Genomic DNA, 15,977 nt, shown 5'->3' on the forward strand with positions numbered 1-15,977 from the left:
ATACCATCACTTCATCGCCAACTTCAAATTGCTTATGTCTCCTCTTCTCATCTTCCTTCTCCTTATATTTGCTATTCATGTCTTCCAAATGTTGTTTAACCTGAATATGCAATGCTTCCATGTCATCTGCAAAATCTTCTGCTTCTGAACTCTTCCGATCTTCACTACTAATGTCTCTCAATTTTTCTATTCCTCTAGGATGCACTTCGGTAACAATCTCAAAAGGTGTTTTTCCGATACTTTTATTCACTGAATTATTATAGGCAAACTTTGCTTGTGCAAGGATCAAATCCCAACTTTTGGTTTTATCGCCCACTTAACATCTGAACAAGTTTAACAAACTCCGGTTAACTACTTATGTCTGACGATCAGTCTATGAATTGAAAAGTAGAACTAAACTTCAAATCTGTCTTCATCTTCTTCCAAAGTGTTCTCCAAAAATAGCCAACAAACTGAGTATCTCTATCTGAAACTATGCTCTTAGGTAATCCATGCAATCTCACCACTTCCTTGAAAAATAGGTCTGCTACATGCAATGCATCTGATGTTTTCTTCCAATGTATGAAATGAGCCATCTTTGAAAATCTATCCACTACCACAAATATAGAATCATTCCCTCTTGGTGTCTTAGGCAATCCAAATACAAAATCCATGCTTATATCCTCCCAAGGTCTTACCAGTACTGTCAAAAGTTTATACAATCCCACATTTTGACTACTACCTTTTGCAACTTGACAAACTCTACAACTCTGCACATATCTCTTAACATCCTTATGAATTTGGGACCAAAAGTACTACTCACTCACCAATGCAACTATTTTATCAATGCCAAAATGTCCAACTAAACCTCCACTATGCTTCTCTTTGATTAGGTTCTCTCTCATGGAACTCTTAGGTATGCATAACTAAACTCCCTTGAATAACATCCCTTCATGAATGAAATAATCCAACCATTTTCTTCTATCAACCATAACCGGTTCTCTACATGCTTTCCAAGGTTCTGCAAAATTCGGGTCTTCATCATACAAGGTCTTCAAATCTTCAAAACCTAATACTATCACTCTCATCTCTGCCAGCAGATTCCTTCTCCTACTCAATGCATCAACAAGTTTGTCAGATTTCCCACTTCTATGCTTCAACACAAAGGTGTAACTCTGTAAGAATTATACCCATCTCATGTGTCTCTGATTCAACTTACTCTGGTTGTTCAAATACTGCAAAGCTTGAGGATCTGTATACAAAAAAAACTCCTTAGGCAACAAGTAGTGTCTCCATTTCTTCAAGGTTTGAACTATGGCATAAAATTCTTGATCATACATTGAATATCTCTTCCAGACATCATTCAATTTCTCACTGAAATATGCTACTGCTCTCCCTTCTTGACTCAAAACTGCTCCTATTGTTGTTCCACTTGCATCACAATCCACTTGAAATACCTTATTGAAATCTGGTAAAGCTAACACAAGTTGCTCAGTCACTTTCTACTTCAACAATTGAAAACTTTTATTTGCTCCAGTGGTCCACTTGAATTCCTCCCTATATCCCCTCGTGGTCTTAGTCATAGGGTTACAAACTAAACTGAAATTTTTGATAAAGTTCTGGTAAAAACTAGCCAATCCATGAAATGATCTTACCTCTCCAATGCTTTCCAGTGTAGGACACTCAACAATGGCTTTCACCTTCTCAGGGTCTATCTTCAAACTATCCTCAAATATCACAAATCCCAAATAGACTAACTCATCCTTCATGAAAGTGCACTTCTTGATATTGATCAACAACTTTTCTTCTCTCAACCTTTGCAAAACTTGTCTTAACTACAACAAATGTTCCTCTTTTGTCTTACTGAAAATCAGAATGTCATCCAAATACACAATAACAAACTTACCCAAGAATTTCTTCAATACCTCATTCATCAGCCTCATGAAAGTACTCGGTGCATTAGTCAATCCAAAAGGCATCACCAACCATTCATATAGTCCTTCATTTGTCTTAAATGTTGTCTTCCACTCATCACCTTCTTTGATCCTGATTTAATGATATCCACTCTTCAAATCTATCTTTATAAAGTACTTTGCTCCACTCAAACAGTCCATTATGTCATCCATCCTAGGCAAAGGAAACTGGTATTTCACTGTGATCTTGTTTATTGCTCTTGAATCGGTACACATCCTCCATTCTCCATTCTTCTTAGGCGCTAATACTTCTAGTACTGCACAAGGGCTCAGACTCTCCCTAAACAAACCTTTCTTCAATAGCTCCTGCACTTGTCTATTCAGTTCTTCATTCTCTATCGATGTCAACCGGTGTACAACTTTGTTAGGCAAACTAGCTCCAGGAACCAAGTCCATGCAATGACTAATACTTCTAACAGGTGGCAATCCATCAGGTACATTATTTGAAATGATGTCCTCATATTCTATCAACAAATCTCTTATCTCTATCAGATCTTCTCCTTCCAATTTCGGTCTCTCAGTCTTCTTAGGAATTAAGGCAAAACACACATTCTCATGTCTCAGTCCATCCATGAATTTCCCTCCATCTACTAAACAGATTCTGGAATTCATACAAACTTCATTCTTCAAAGGTTCCTCCAAAGGTAACAAGCTTTGCTTCACCCCATTGACCACAATAATGTATGTATTCTCCCTCCCATCATGTATTGCTTTGTCTATCAAACTACCAAGGTCTTCCCAACAAAAGATGACAAATATCACACAAAACTTCATCATGATAATTCCCAATTTTCAATTTTACTAAACATTGTTCACTTACTAACAACTTATGTTCATCCTAAATCCATGCTATCTAATAAGGTTTAGGGTGTTTCAATCTCTCCAATTTCAAATTATTTACCATCTCTTCTGAAACAAGGTTATCTGAACTACCACTATCAATAGCAACTTTACAACACTTATCGGATACCTTACATCTAGTCTTGAACAAGTTCTTCCTCTGCAAGGGTTCTTCATCTCCTCCAGTATGACACAAAGCTCTCCTCATCATCAACAATTCTCCATCTTTTGGTTTATTGTCTAATCCAGTGGGGTTTTCCCCACCACTACTACTCTTTTGGTAGCCTTTGTCTTCTTACATTCAAATGCACAGTGTCCTTCTCCTCCACATTTAAAGCAGGTTCCTCTAAATTTCCAATTGTCTTGTCTTCCAAAGTTCTCATTCTGGAAACCATTTGATTCTCTCCTTCGGTAGAAATTTCTATCATCCTTCCAATATGAATTACCGTCTTTGCTCACTTCCTTGTCCTTGTTCTGATCTGCACTGGTTCCTCTTCCTCTGGTATATCCTCTTCCTCCTTGAAATCTTCCTCCGGCAAACCTTCCACCCCTACCTCTCTATCTCTGCTCATGTCTTTTACTCAATTTCTCTTCAGCCTTAATTGCATATTGGTAAACCTCTTCAATACTCTCCAATTTGATCATACTAAGTTCATCTTGTATAGACATCCACAATCCATTCAAATATCTTGCAATCTGTTCAACTTCATCATCAACATGTCTGGATCTAATGTTCAACTTGTAAAATGCTTCAGTGTACTCCTTCACACTAGATTCCTTTTGTCTCAGATTCTACAATTTTTGGAACAAATCCACTTGATAATTCGTCGAGACAAACTTTGATTTTAACTTAGCAATCATCCTATCCCATGTCTTAATCTTTTCTTTACCTCTTCTTTGTCTATCAACTTGCAAATGCTCCCACCAAAGAGATGCATGACCTTTCAACCGGGTACAGGCATATTTCACCTTCCTCTCTTCTGCAGTGTTTTCAAAATCAAAATACTTCTCCATTGCTGAGATCCAATCCATCAATTCATCTGAATCTAACTTCCCATCTATTTCGGTGGGGTAAAATGAGGTTTAGTGTTCACCCTACTCAAAACCCTTAAAAACCTTTCTTCATTCGGATCAACTGTCGGTAGGTTCACTTGTTCTGTCGAGGCTTCTTCTCCTTCATCTTCACTTACATCCTCAATATGTCGGCCTCTTCTCTGGGCTGTCTCCACGGCTTCTAACCGGGATGCTATTCCTCGCAACATCTCCATTACAACAAGGTTTGCATTCCTACGTGCTCCACCATTCCTAGTTCCTCTTCGCGCCATTGATTCACCCTAACCCTTTGCAATTTCAGATCGGATCCGCAATCCGCCACCCTACAACAAAATTTAGAAAACGCAACCTCTGGAACGAAACTTCACTCTGATACCACTTGAAGCTTTCACCGATGAAGAGGGACCTCAAGGACATCAATCCAAACCGATAGGCAAGAGTAAACACAACGGAAACACACATATATGATGGAGGAAATGCAAAACAGATAATTTTATTGCATGAAATTTGATTACATCCAACCAATAACAACCGGGTTACAACATACCGACACACATGCCTAATAGAATAGGTCACACCGGGACTTTGAATTGAAAGATCTATCTTCTAGGAACAGTCTATCTCTGATTGATTCTAACTGATCTTCAATTCATTCTGAATGATTACATTCTAAAGCATGATTACAATTATATATATCGATCCAAAGGATCCGGTCGGCCCAAAAAGGATCAAAACCCGAAGAACAAGACCTAACGTGCAAAATGAACAAGGTCAGCCTCCGCCAAGAGATTCCTCCAGAAAATCTAAAGGATGAAACGTAGAAGGTCGACCACACACCAAGAAACATCAAGATCAATGTCCAAGGCTCTGCAAGCTTCATAATGGGTTCCGGTAGATCACCAAAATAGGTCTCAGGCAACCGGTAACAAGAAACTATCAAGGAAACCAGTAGCGATATCTTGTCGGAAAGTGATCCAAATGAAATGCAGTTTGAAAGCAAGAAAGATGATCAAATCTTCAAATAGAATCTAACCCCACAAGATCCAGTGAGCCAAAATCCGGACACACAGAAAGGAAAACTGAAACTGCAAACAGAAAAGAAAATGTTTTGGGTTGACCCAAGATTGTTGTGAACCGGGGATGCTCCTGCATCAAAATTACATCTAAAAACTAACTTGGTATCATCAGAGCTTGAGCCATGGATTGAGTTTTGCCTCTTCTTCCATTTGGTGGAATCAACTAATCTAGGAAAATAACAGCCCTTTGGCAAATATCAAAAACCTCAAAGGTAGACACCTCTTTAAAAAAGGCATTTGAGTATTTTGAGACTTATAAGACCCTTTGAAGTTTGATTGGAAAACATGGAAACAAATTAAGTCTCAGTTCAAACTCTCCTCAACTTACAAGACTTCAATCCAAAAAATCCAACAACTTGTTAGACCTAAGTTGTGGAGCCTCCAATCCACACGTCATGATAACTTTCTTAAAGACTGGAAATGGCTCAACAATCATGATTTTTGAAGTTTCCCTCTCAGAGCCATGTATAAGCAACTCCTTCCCCCCATTCCCTTAGCCCATTGACTCAACATTAAGTGGCATTACAAGCTTAGTAGATCAAGATGGAATAAGTTAAGCTCCCATATTTGGAAATCTAATGCATGCCTTTTAGTTTTGTACTCATGCTTAACATCTCTGGAGCTTGCTTTTCTCCACTTTCCCTGTGCTATTTACCTAAGCTTGGTCTTGGAAAACTGCTTTGCTAGGTATCTCCTTGGAGCATAATATCATTACTCAAACTTTCAGACACATTATCCTTAAGCACCTTTGGAAATTCAAATGCATGGCTACCTTTTCTCTCACTTTCCTCTCCCTTCAAGTGGAGTCTATGATTATTTGTGTAGATTTGTTACCACACATTTTTACTCTTCAAGTTGCTCTCCAAACCAATGTTGGGCTCAAAAGGGCACTCGAAGATCTACAGGTTCAACTTAGTGCTTTTGAGGCAAAGAATAATGTGCAAGACATTCAGAATGGCAATAGGAGTGCTCCAAATGGAGTTCATTATACTATGATATGATTAATTACTTTTCTTTTTGTATTTGGCATATTGTTCCTGCTACTATAGATTACTTGTGACCATCTATATTGAGCTAAAAAAGTATAAACGGTAGTTATATAGTTTAAGCAGTTCAACTCTATATAATGTCTTTGTTAACAGTTCATTCATGGTTGTATACTCCATTTTTGTTGTTGTTTCTTCTAGCTATGTTGGTTAACAAATTTTGTTTTCTACAAAAATGTGACAATATTGACCCTTAGCCTGAACAAGAGAACAAACTATTAACAACAATTGGAGAAGTTGCAATTATTTCTGCAACTTTCCTTTGAATTTTGAAAGGTGCAGCTCCCTCTTATGATATAATTTTAGGTTTTTTTGGGTATGCTTTTAACAAGAAAGGAGGACAGGTAAGACTTTTAACTGGAAAGCCTTAAAGGAGAGGAAAAGGGGGAAGAAACAACATACGAATAATAGAAGATTTTTTCCAACTTATCATCAATGAATGCCACCGTTGTTCAATATTTATTCAAAGAACCTACATAAGAATGCAAATCTACTCATTGTAGCACAAAGTCTAGTCACATCAGATAAACTGTTCAAAAACTTCCTTACTTGAAATCAATGCAACAAAATTTACTAAATTCATATTTTTCAAAAAACAACGCAAAGTCTACATTTCTAAAAAAACCTTTCCCCCTTTCTATCTACCTTCTACCCCTTTTTATAACTAATATCCATTTGCCATTTCAAAGTAACAATTTTTGGGAGGGTAACGGCCTTAAAAATTACCATTTCAAAGATTACCCTATGTAAATTAGAAAACACAAAAAAATATTATTAACATTAAACCCATACCATAAATAATCCTAATTCTCTATTCCTTCATTAGGTACTGGATTTCTGCCTACAATTTGATTTTCGATCATCTCAACCTTCATCTCTTCTTCATCAATACCCACAGAACCGCTTCAAATTTGTCTTCATCCTGTATGTATTATCGAGCAAAGTCGGTCAAATCGAAGAGGATGTCGTCTTGCATATACTCAACATTTGGTTGTATCACCAGAGCTTTCCCTTTGAGCACCATCTTCCTTTTCATTTGAAGAGCTAATTAACAGGGTTTCTTCTCACAATTATTTCTTCTTATAGCCGTTGTTCATGATTTTTGCCCTGCTCCGCAATTTTACCTAATAAGGTGATTGTCTTTCTAATGCAACCATGGATAGGGGGGTCCCCAAAGAGGAAGTCCAATCCATGTAGCAGAACCAAAACAACACAATACAACAAGAGAGAGAGAGAGAGAGAGAGAGAGAGATAATGCTAGATCAGGTGTAGATCAATTCATTGATTCAAATGCAACTACCGGTAACATTCGACTTACATGCAGACAACTGCCTTATTACATAAATACATTGATATGCATCAATCCAGAAGAAAACATCGGATTCAAATTACAATCTATTGTTCCATATCTTGAATGTTGAATCTGCTAAGATCAAATACATTATTATATAGCATTCGAGAACATCTGGCTTGGGCAGGAAAGATCACATTCCCCGAAGAAAGGAAAATGAAACGTGTAGATAGGATGGCCTAAAGACTAGATGAAAATCCTTTGGAAAAGAATCACCATGAAGCGTGAACTAGCAAGAGGGTCAACCAGGTATCGAAGATCATCCCACACATGATAAGTCAGCTCCACAAATCAAGGAATCACTTTGCAAGATCCAGGAACACCAACTAGTCGTTAAGCTCAAGCATCCAAAGAAACAAAAAATTGCTAGCCAATCCAAAAGTGATAACTTGTTAGAAAGAGATCCAAATGAAACACAGATCTAGAACAAGAAATATTAACAAGAATGAAGTTCAAATCCAACTCTGCAAGAGAAATGATCAACGCCAAGGTATCCGGTAACTCTCAAAAACAAAACTGTTGAAAATAACAAAGAAACTGAAAGGAAATATTTTTGGGTGATGGAAGATTGGGAAGAACCAAGGATGTTCCTACATCAGATATCCGGGGTTAATGAAAAGTGAGCCCCTCACTTTGCAGGGGATAGAGGGAAACCAAAGCAATCTACCTCAGCCTGAGAAATCCAAGAAGAATCCTCAACTGGTCTGCCTTTCCACTTCACAAGATACTCTCTGTACTGATTGTTGTGTGTGCTCTTACTGACTCTGCTATCCAAAACTTCTTCAATCTCATCTAGTTTCTTCTCAGGAAATTGCTTCTATTCCGGTGCACTGTCACTGAGTTTTGCTTCATGATATTGATAAATATCTACAATATTAAAAATAGGTGATATGTCTAGGGTGTCCGATAGCTCCACTTTGTATGCATTACCCGAATCAAATTTCCTCAAGATCTTACATGGTCCAAACTTCTTCATCCTCAACTTATTATATGTTCCAACAAGAAATCTCCCCTTTCTCAGATATACCATCACTTCATCTCCAACTTCAAATTTCTTATGTCTTATTTTCTCATCTGCCTTCTCTTTATATTTCTGGTTCATATCTTCCAAATGTTGCTTTACCTTTGAATGTAATTCCTCCATATGATTTGCAAATGTTTATTCTTCTGCACTCCTCTAAGCTTCACAACTAATATCTTTCAATTCTGAAACTCCCTTAGGATTCACTCCGATAACTATCTCAAATGGTGTCTTCCCTATACTTTGGTTTACTAAATTGTCATATGCAAACTCTTCCTATGCCAATATCAAATCCCAACTCCTGGGTTTATCTCCACTCAAACATCTCAACAAATTCCCCAAACTTCGGTTCACAACCTTGGTCTGTCCATTTGTTTGTGGGTGAAACATAGAACTTAACTTCAAAATTGTCTTCATCTTCTTCCAAAGTGTCCTCCAAAAGTAACCAACAAACTTAGTATCTATGTCTGAAACAATGCTCTTCGGTAACCCATGCAATCTCACAACTTCTTTGAAAAATAGATCTACTACATGAACTGCATCTGTTGTCTTCTTACAAGGTATAAAATGTGCCATCTTCGAAAATCTATCCACCACCACAAATATAAAATAATTTCCTCTCTGAGTCTTCGACAATCCCAATATGAAATCCATACTTATATCTTCCCAAGGTCTCTCTGGTACTGTCAAAGGCTTATCTAATCTGGTATTCTGACTACTTCCTTTCGCAACTTGACAAATTCTGCAACTCTGAACAAATTTATTAACATCCTTATGAATCTGAGGCCAAAAGTAATTCTCACTCATTAAAACCATTGCCTTATCAATCCCAAAATGTCCTACCGATCCTCCACTATGTTTCTCCTTGATCAAACTGTCTCTCATAGAACTCTGGGGTATACACAATTGATTTCTCCTAAACAACATCTCATCCTAAATGAAATAATCCAACCACTTACTCTGGTCTGCAACAATAGGTTCAGGACAATCTCTCCAAGGTTCTGCAAAATTAGAGTCTTCCGCATACAGGGTCTTTAACTCAAATCTCAATATTGCAACTCTCATCTCTGTTATCAAATGGCTTCTTCTACTCAAGGCATCAACGACCTTATTTGACTTCTCACTCCAGTGTTTTAAAACAAAAGTATAACTCTGCATAAATTCAACCCATCTCCTATGTCTTTGATTGAACTTACTCTGACTAGTCAAATACTGTAAAGCCTGATGATCTGTGTACAACACAAACTCCTTAGGCAATAAATAGTGTCTCCACTTCTTCAAGGCTTGAATTATGGCATAGAAATCTTGATCATACACTAAATATCTTATTCTCGCATCATTCAACTTCTCATTGAATATACAGGCCTTCCTTCTTGGGTCAACACAACTCCAATTACACTTCCACTAGCATCACAATCCACCTGAAAGAATTTATTGAAATTTGGAAGGCTTATACAGGCTGCTCAGTCACCTTTTGCTTCAACAATTCAAAACTCTGGTTTGCTCCATCTGTCCACTTAAAATCCTTCTAGTCTCCCCTCATTGTCTCAGTCATAGGGCTACGAATTGCACTGAAATTTCTGATGAATTTCCGGTAGAAACTAGCCAATCCATGAAATGATCATACCTCTCCAATACTCTCTGGTGTAGGTCATTCAACAATTTCTCTCACTTTCTCAGGGTCCATCTTCAGTCAATCCATAGATATCACAAAACCCAAGTATACAAGCTCCTCCTTCACAAAACTACACTTTTTCAGATTAATCGACATCTTTTCTTCTCTCAATCTCTGCAAAACTTGTCTCACATGCAACAAATGTTCCTCTTTTGTCTTACTGAAAATCAGAATGTCATCTAAATATACAATCACAAACTTACCCTAGAATTTCTTCAATACCTCATTCATCAATCTCATAAAAGTACTCGGTGCATTAGTCAATCCAAAGGGCATTACCAACCACTCATACAATCCTTCATTTGTCTTAAATGTTGTCTTCCATTCATCACCTTCTCTGATTGTAATATGATGATATCCACTCTTCAAATCAATCTTTGTGAAATATCTAGCTCCGATCAAATAGTCCATTATGGCATCCATCCTCGACAAAGGGAATATGTACTTCACTGTAATCCAATTTATTGCTCTTGAATCGGTACACATCCTCCATTCTCCATTCTTCTTTGATGCCAACATAGCAGGTACTGCACAAAGGCTCAGACTTTCTCTGATCAGACCTTTTCTCAACAACTCCTGCACTTGCTTATTCAACTCTTCATTCTCTATCGGTGTCATCTGGTGTGTTTTCTTATTAGGTAAACTAGCTCCAGGAATCAAATTCATGCAATGAATTATTCTTCTCACAAGGGGTAATCCATTAGGTACATTATTTGAAATGATGTCTTCATACTCTATCAACAACTCTTTTATCTCCTCCGGTTGTTCTTCCTCCGGTTTCAAATCAAGTTCCTTAGGTATCAACGCATAACACACATTTTCACTCTTCAACCCATCCAAAAAATTTCTCCCATCGACCAAATAGATTCTGACACTCGTGCATATCTCACTTCTTAGGGATTCCTCTAGAGGCAACAAAGTTTGCTTCTTCCCATTTGCAACAATAGTATAGATATTCCTTCTCCCATCATGCATAGCCTGTCTATCATACTACTAGGGCCTTCCCAACAAAATATGGCAAACATCCATAGGCATAATATCACACAAAACTTCATCATAGTATTCTCCTATCTTCAACTTAACCAAACATTTTTCACTTACCAAGATCTTATGATCATTCTGAATCCATGCTATCTGGTAGGGTTTAGGGTCTTTCAATCTCTGCAACTTCAGCTTATTCACCATCCCCTCCGAGGCCAAATTATCTAAACTGCCACTATCAATAATAACCTCACAACACTTACCTTCCACCTTACATCTTGTCCGGAACAAATTCTTCCTCTGCAATGGTTCCTCGTCTGTCTCATTTTGTCATAGGGCTCTTCTTATCATCAAAGCTTCACCATCCTCTAGTTTGTTCAACAATCCGATAGGTTCTTCTTCTACAAAAGCAGTTCTTCCACCATTCCTAGTCCTCTTATTCCCTTGTCGACATTCAAAAGCTCGGTGTCCTTCTCCACCACACTTGAAACAGGTTCCAATAAACTTTCTCTTATCATCTATCTTAAAACCCTCATTCCGATAACCACTTTGTCCACCATTCCGGTAGTAATTTCCTTCGTTCCTTTGGTTTGAATTTTCATCACTCTTATCTTCTGCCTTACCTTTATTATGTTTCGAAAAGGATCTGCCACCTTCGTTAAAGGATCTACCTCTCTAAAATCTTCCACCTCGTCCTCTTTGTCTGTGCTCATGCCTCTTATTCAATCTTTCTTCAGCTTTTAGGGCATACCGATAAGCTTCTTCCACACTCTGCAATTTTACCATACTAATCTCATCTTGTATAGACATTCTTAAACCATTAACATACCTTGAAATCTGCTCAAATTCATCTTCAGCATGTCCGGATTTGATATTCAACTTGTAGAACTCCTCGATGAAATCCTTCACACTATATTCTTTCTACTTCAAATTTTGCAATCTCTGGAACAAATTGACTTGATAATCCGTCGACAAAAACTTTGCCTTCAACTTACTCACCATCCGATCCCAAGATTTAATTTATCCTTTCCTTTCCTCTGTCTATCAGTCTGCAAATGTTCCCACCACAAGGAAGCATGCCCCTTCAACTTTGTGCAAGAAAATTTCACCTTCTTCTCTTCACCGAGACCCTCAAAATCAAAGTATTTCTCCATCTCGGTAATCCAATTTGTCAACTCATCTAAATCCAACTTACCACTATACTCTGGTGGGTTAAAGTGTGGTTTACTGTTCACATTTGTCAAAGCTCTAATCAATCTTTCATCATCTTGCGCCAACTCTGGTTGACCTCCATTTTCCGGTTCAACATTATGTTCTTCTTCATCACTTACATCCTCAATATGTCGACCTCTTCTCTGCGCAGTCTCAACAACATCCAAACAAGCCGCAATTTGCCTCAACATGTCCATCACCACTAGATCAACATCTCTCTAGTTTCCACCTCTCGCATTACCTCTTCGCACCATAGGAGCAAGTCCTCTGCAGCTACAGGTCGAATCCGCAATCCACCACCCTACAACAAAATTCAATAGGACGAACCTTCACTCTGATACCAACTGATGCAACCACATATAGGAGGATCCCCAAAGAGGAAGTCTGGTCTATGCAACAAGACCAAAACAACACGAGAGAGAGAGAGAGAGAGAGAGAGAGAGAGAGAGAGAGAGAGAGAGAGAGAGAGAGAGAGAGAGAGAGAGAGAGAGAGAGAGAGAATGCCAGATTAGGCATGGATCAATTCATTGATTCAAATGCAATTGTCGGTAACATTCGGCTTACATGCAAGCAACTGCCTTATTACAAAAATACATCCATATGCATCAATCCAGAAGAAAACATTAGATTCAAATTACAATCTTTTGTTCTATATCCTGAATGTTTAATCTACTATGATCAAATACATCATCATATAGAATTCGGGAACATCTGGGTCAGCCAGGAAAGATCACACTCCCCAAAGAAAGGAAAATGAAACATGTAGATAGGTCGACCCAAAGACGAGATGAAAATCCTCCAAAAAAGAATCACCACGAAGCGCAGACCGGCAAGAGGGTCAACCAGGCATCGAAGATCATCCTACACATGATAAGTCAACTCCACAAATCAAGGAATCGCTCCGCAAGATCCGGGAACACCAACTAGCCATTAAGCTCAAGCATCCGGAGGAACAAATAAATGTTAGCCAATCCAGAAGCGATAACTTGTCGGAAAGAGATCCAAATGAAATGCGGATCCAAAACAAGAAAGATGAACAAGAATGAAGTTCAAATTCAGCTCCGCAAGAGAAATGATCAACGACAAGGTATCCAGTAACTCTCAAAAACAAAACTGCTGAAAAGAACAAAAAAACTGAAAGGAAATATTTTTGGGTGATGCAAGATTGCCAAGAACTAGGGATGCTCCTGCATTACTTTCTATATTTTGCAAAATCAATCTGTTGTTTCCATGTAAGGTCATGCAACCCTTGGATAATATTCCCTTGTTTTCTTTCCAACCAATTTAGGTTAGGATCAACAACCGACAACTAGTTATCACAAGGCAAAACCATTATGACAAAGGAAACTCATGATTGCGTGCATTACTTTGGCTAGCTTCAAAGGATGGATTATTAAATTTCTCTGCAAAAGTTGACAATATCAAATGCTATGACCCATGCCACCATATTTGCATGCCTTTAGCCATTTAATCAAACCATTAATGAGAGTTCTTGCAAATCTCCATTTGATTTGTCCCTTGGGAGTCGTGTAATGTACAACAACTAGTTGACCTGGGAGCTTACAGAGCATGAAATAAGAGATTTTGAATTCTCTAATACCCGACATTGGTCTATAAGGTAGTATTGGTCATCGGGAAGAAACAAGAATCTTTGAATAGTGCATATTTTTGGTTGTCGCCCGATCGATTGATAGACATTGGCTCTTCCTTTGGAATCGCGATATTAGATCAAATTAGAACTCAAGAACTTTGAAATATGGTTCTGAGGTATTAAGGTTTTATCGATTAAGGTTTTATCAATTAAGGTTTTACCGATAAAAACGAAAGCAGGCATTTGTGAGTTTAAAAGTGGAAGGGGTGCAAACAGACTATTGGGCAACATTTTAATCATTTCAGCTACACTATTTTCCTTTTGCTGGTTGGCAACAATTTGATCTAATTTATTTGTTGTAATTTTATTATCTTAATTTAATATTTAAAAAATTACATTCAATATTTATCTTTATCACTACCATTTTGACATTTGACATTAATTAATGATGAAATATCATACTATCAAATGTATTTAATTTTATAATTTTATATATTTCTTTAAAATGTGTGTGTATGTGTGTTGTGTATAAACCATAACAAAATAAAATAAAATAAAATTACCATAACAACGAGAGGCAAGCGGCCAGGGATCTCTTCAAATTCCTAGGACTGGGAGAAGGTCATTTGTATGACAAGGACATGAAATTTGACCCCTTAGTTTTTAGGTTTTTGTTGGATAGTTTAATCCTATAACACTGTTGCGGTTAATTTTGCTGAATTCTCATTTCTGTTTTTTTTTTTGCTAGCTCTCATCTGATTTTTTGTTATTAATGTGGTGTTGATAATCATAAACCGTTAAGTATTATTATCACTGCTTTTTGAATTAAAAACATACCTACCCATACCTACTTAGATCAAAATCATACCATCTCTATTTTAATTCCGACAACCATCAAATCAACAAAACTAATAGATTCTAAAAAAGTTTCCATATGCACATTCAAACACCCTCTTTCGCATGTTTATTTGCAATGTTTACCTATCTTTGAATTTTTTAAATATTGTCAAAACTGAATTACTAAATTCTAACAGTCCAATATGAAACTGCAAAGTAAGGAAGAAACAACCAAATAATTACAAAACACAGCCCGAAGGACAATGAAATATAAATATACAGCAAGACAGATTGCAAACAAAGCGCTAAGCTAAAAAAATCCGCATAAAATATCCAATAACAGCAGCACATAATCCAATACGAGCATGCTGACCTAAACTGTCATTGACCAACAAACGAGTCCAAGTGAATACTTGGAAAAAATTGTTTCCACGTGAGTAGTACATTTGACTGATCATGCATCCCACGTTGGACTGAAGAAAGCTTGCGTATTTTGTTTTTATTTTAAGCCCGAGACCAGGGTACTTTCTTCCTTCTTTTACCTTTAAAATTTTCCATATAGGTATCGTCCAAGAAATACCATATTCCCGATGCTGCGCTTCTTTTCCATGTAAAAAAATATCCTCTGATCTTTCAGAAAGGAGTAGGAACCTTCCCGTGCCCACTTTTTAATATTCCCTCGAACCAATCTTAATCCTTTATATACGATGTTCCTTTCTGAACATTTACTTAAGCTATACCCCAACAAAAAAATATGGGCCCTTTTTCAGAGAACATAAGTTTTCCTCCTGAGAAAGAAGCTTACAGAGTGATAATTTACAGGCATCATCCCAGCAAAAATGGAAGAGAGACCGGAAATATGGTTAATTTGCCACGCACAATCGATCATCTTTTAAAATTAGCTGGTAATTAATCTGCCTCCAATATTGTGGGTTTGTTTGATAAATTTTTCTCCTTACAGAGGTTTAGAAATGAGTTAACATGGAACATACCTGGTTTGAAACATGCAGGTAGAATCTATGGATTTCATCCTGTTAAAGTATTCAATGAAGATGGTGCACAAATTGAGGACTTGAATGTCATCAGAGACAATGATAGGTTGTTTCTTTCTGACAGGGAAGAGCTTGAACAGACATTTCATGGGAAGTGGCTGAAACAATTTTGATCTCATACTAATAGATTGAGACTTGTAAGTGTATGTAGCATTTGACATTTTTTTAACATAAAACATGTAAAAGCACACATCCTCCATCTTCTACCCCCCGCCCCAATATAACAAGAAACAAACCGCTTTTGTTTGGTGCATGAATCTATATCGTACATAAATGATCGGTTATGAACA

The 15,977-nt window shown here is 37.4% G+C and overlaps 1 protein-coding gene across 1 annotated transcript; it reads left to right on the forward strand.

Moving 5' to 3' along the window:
- The first annotated feature begins 15,134 nt into the window (after positions 1–15,134).
- Positions 15,135–15,977, forward strand: LOC131068120 (potassium channel AKT2/3). Its single transcript, XM_058003306.2, has 2 exons — positions 15,135–15,540; positions 15,646–15,977. The coding sequence occupies exons 1-2, from the start codon at positions 15,390–15,392 to the stop codon at positions 15,798–15,800; spliced, it is 306 nt and encodes a 101-aa protein (XP_057859289.1). The 5' UTR covers positions 15,135–15,389; the 3' UTR covers positions 15,801–15,977.

Source organism: Cryptomeria japonica, chromosome 11 (assembly GCF_030272615.1).
Source record: "Cryptomeria japonica chromosome 11, Sugi_1.0, whole genome shotgun sequence".
Lineage (NCBI taxonomy): Eukaryota > Viridiplantae > Streptophyta > Pinopsida > Cupressales > Cupressaceae > Cryptomeria > Cryptomeria japonica.

What these genes read in the sequence shown, in the direction of transcription:
- LOC131068120 (XM_058003306.2), top strand. Translation starts at nt 15,390, where the DNA reads ATGGGCCCTTTTTCAGAGAACATAAGTTTTCCTCCTGAGAAAGAAGCT. An exon ending in TCATCTTTTAAAATTAGCTG is followed by an intron (nt 15,541 to 15,645) that starts GTAATTAATCTG and finishes TGAAACATGCAG; the next exon opens with GTAGAATCTATGGATTTCAT.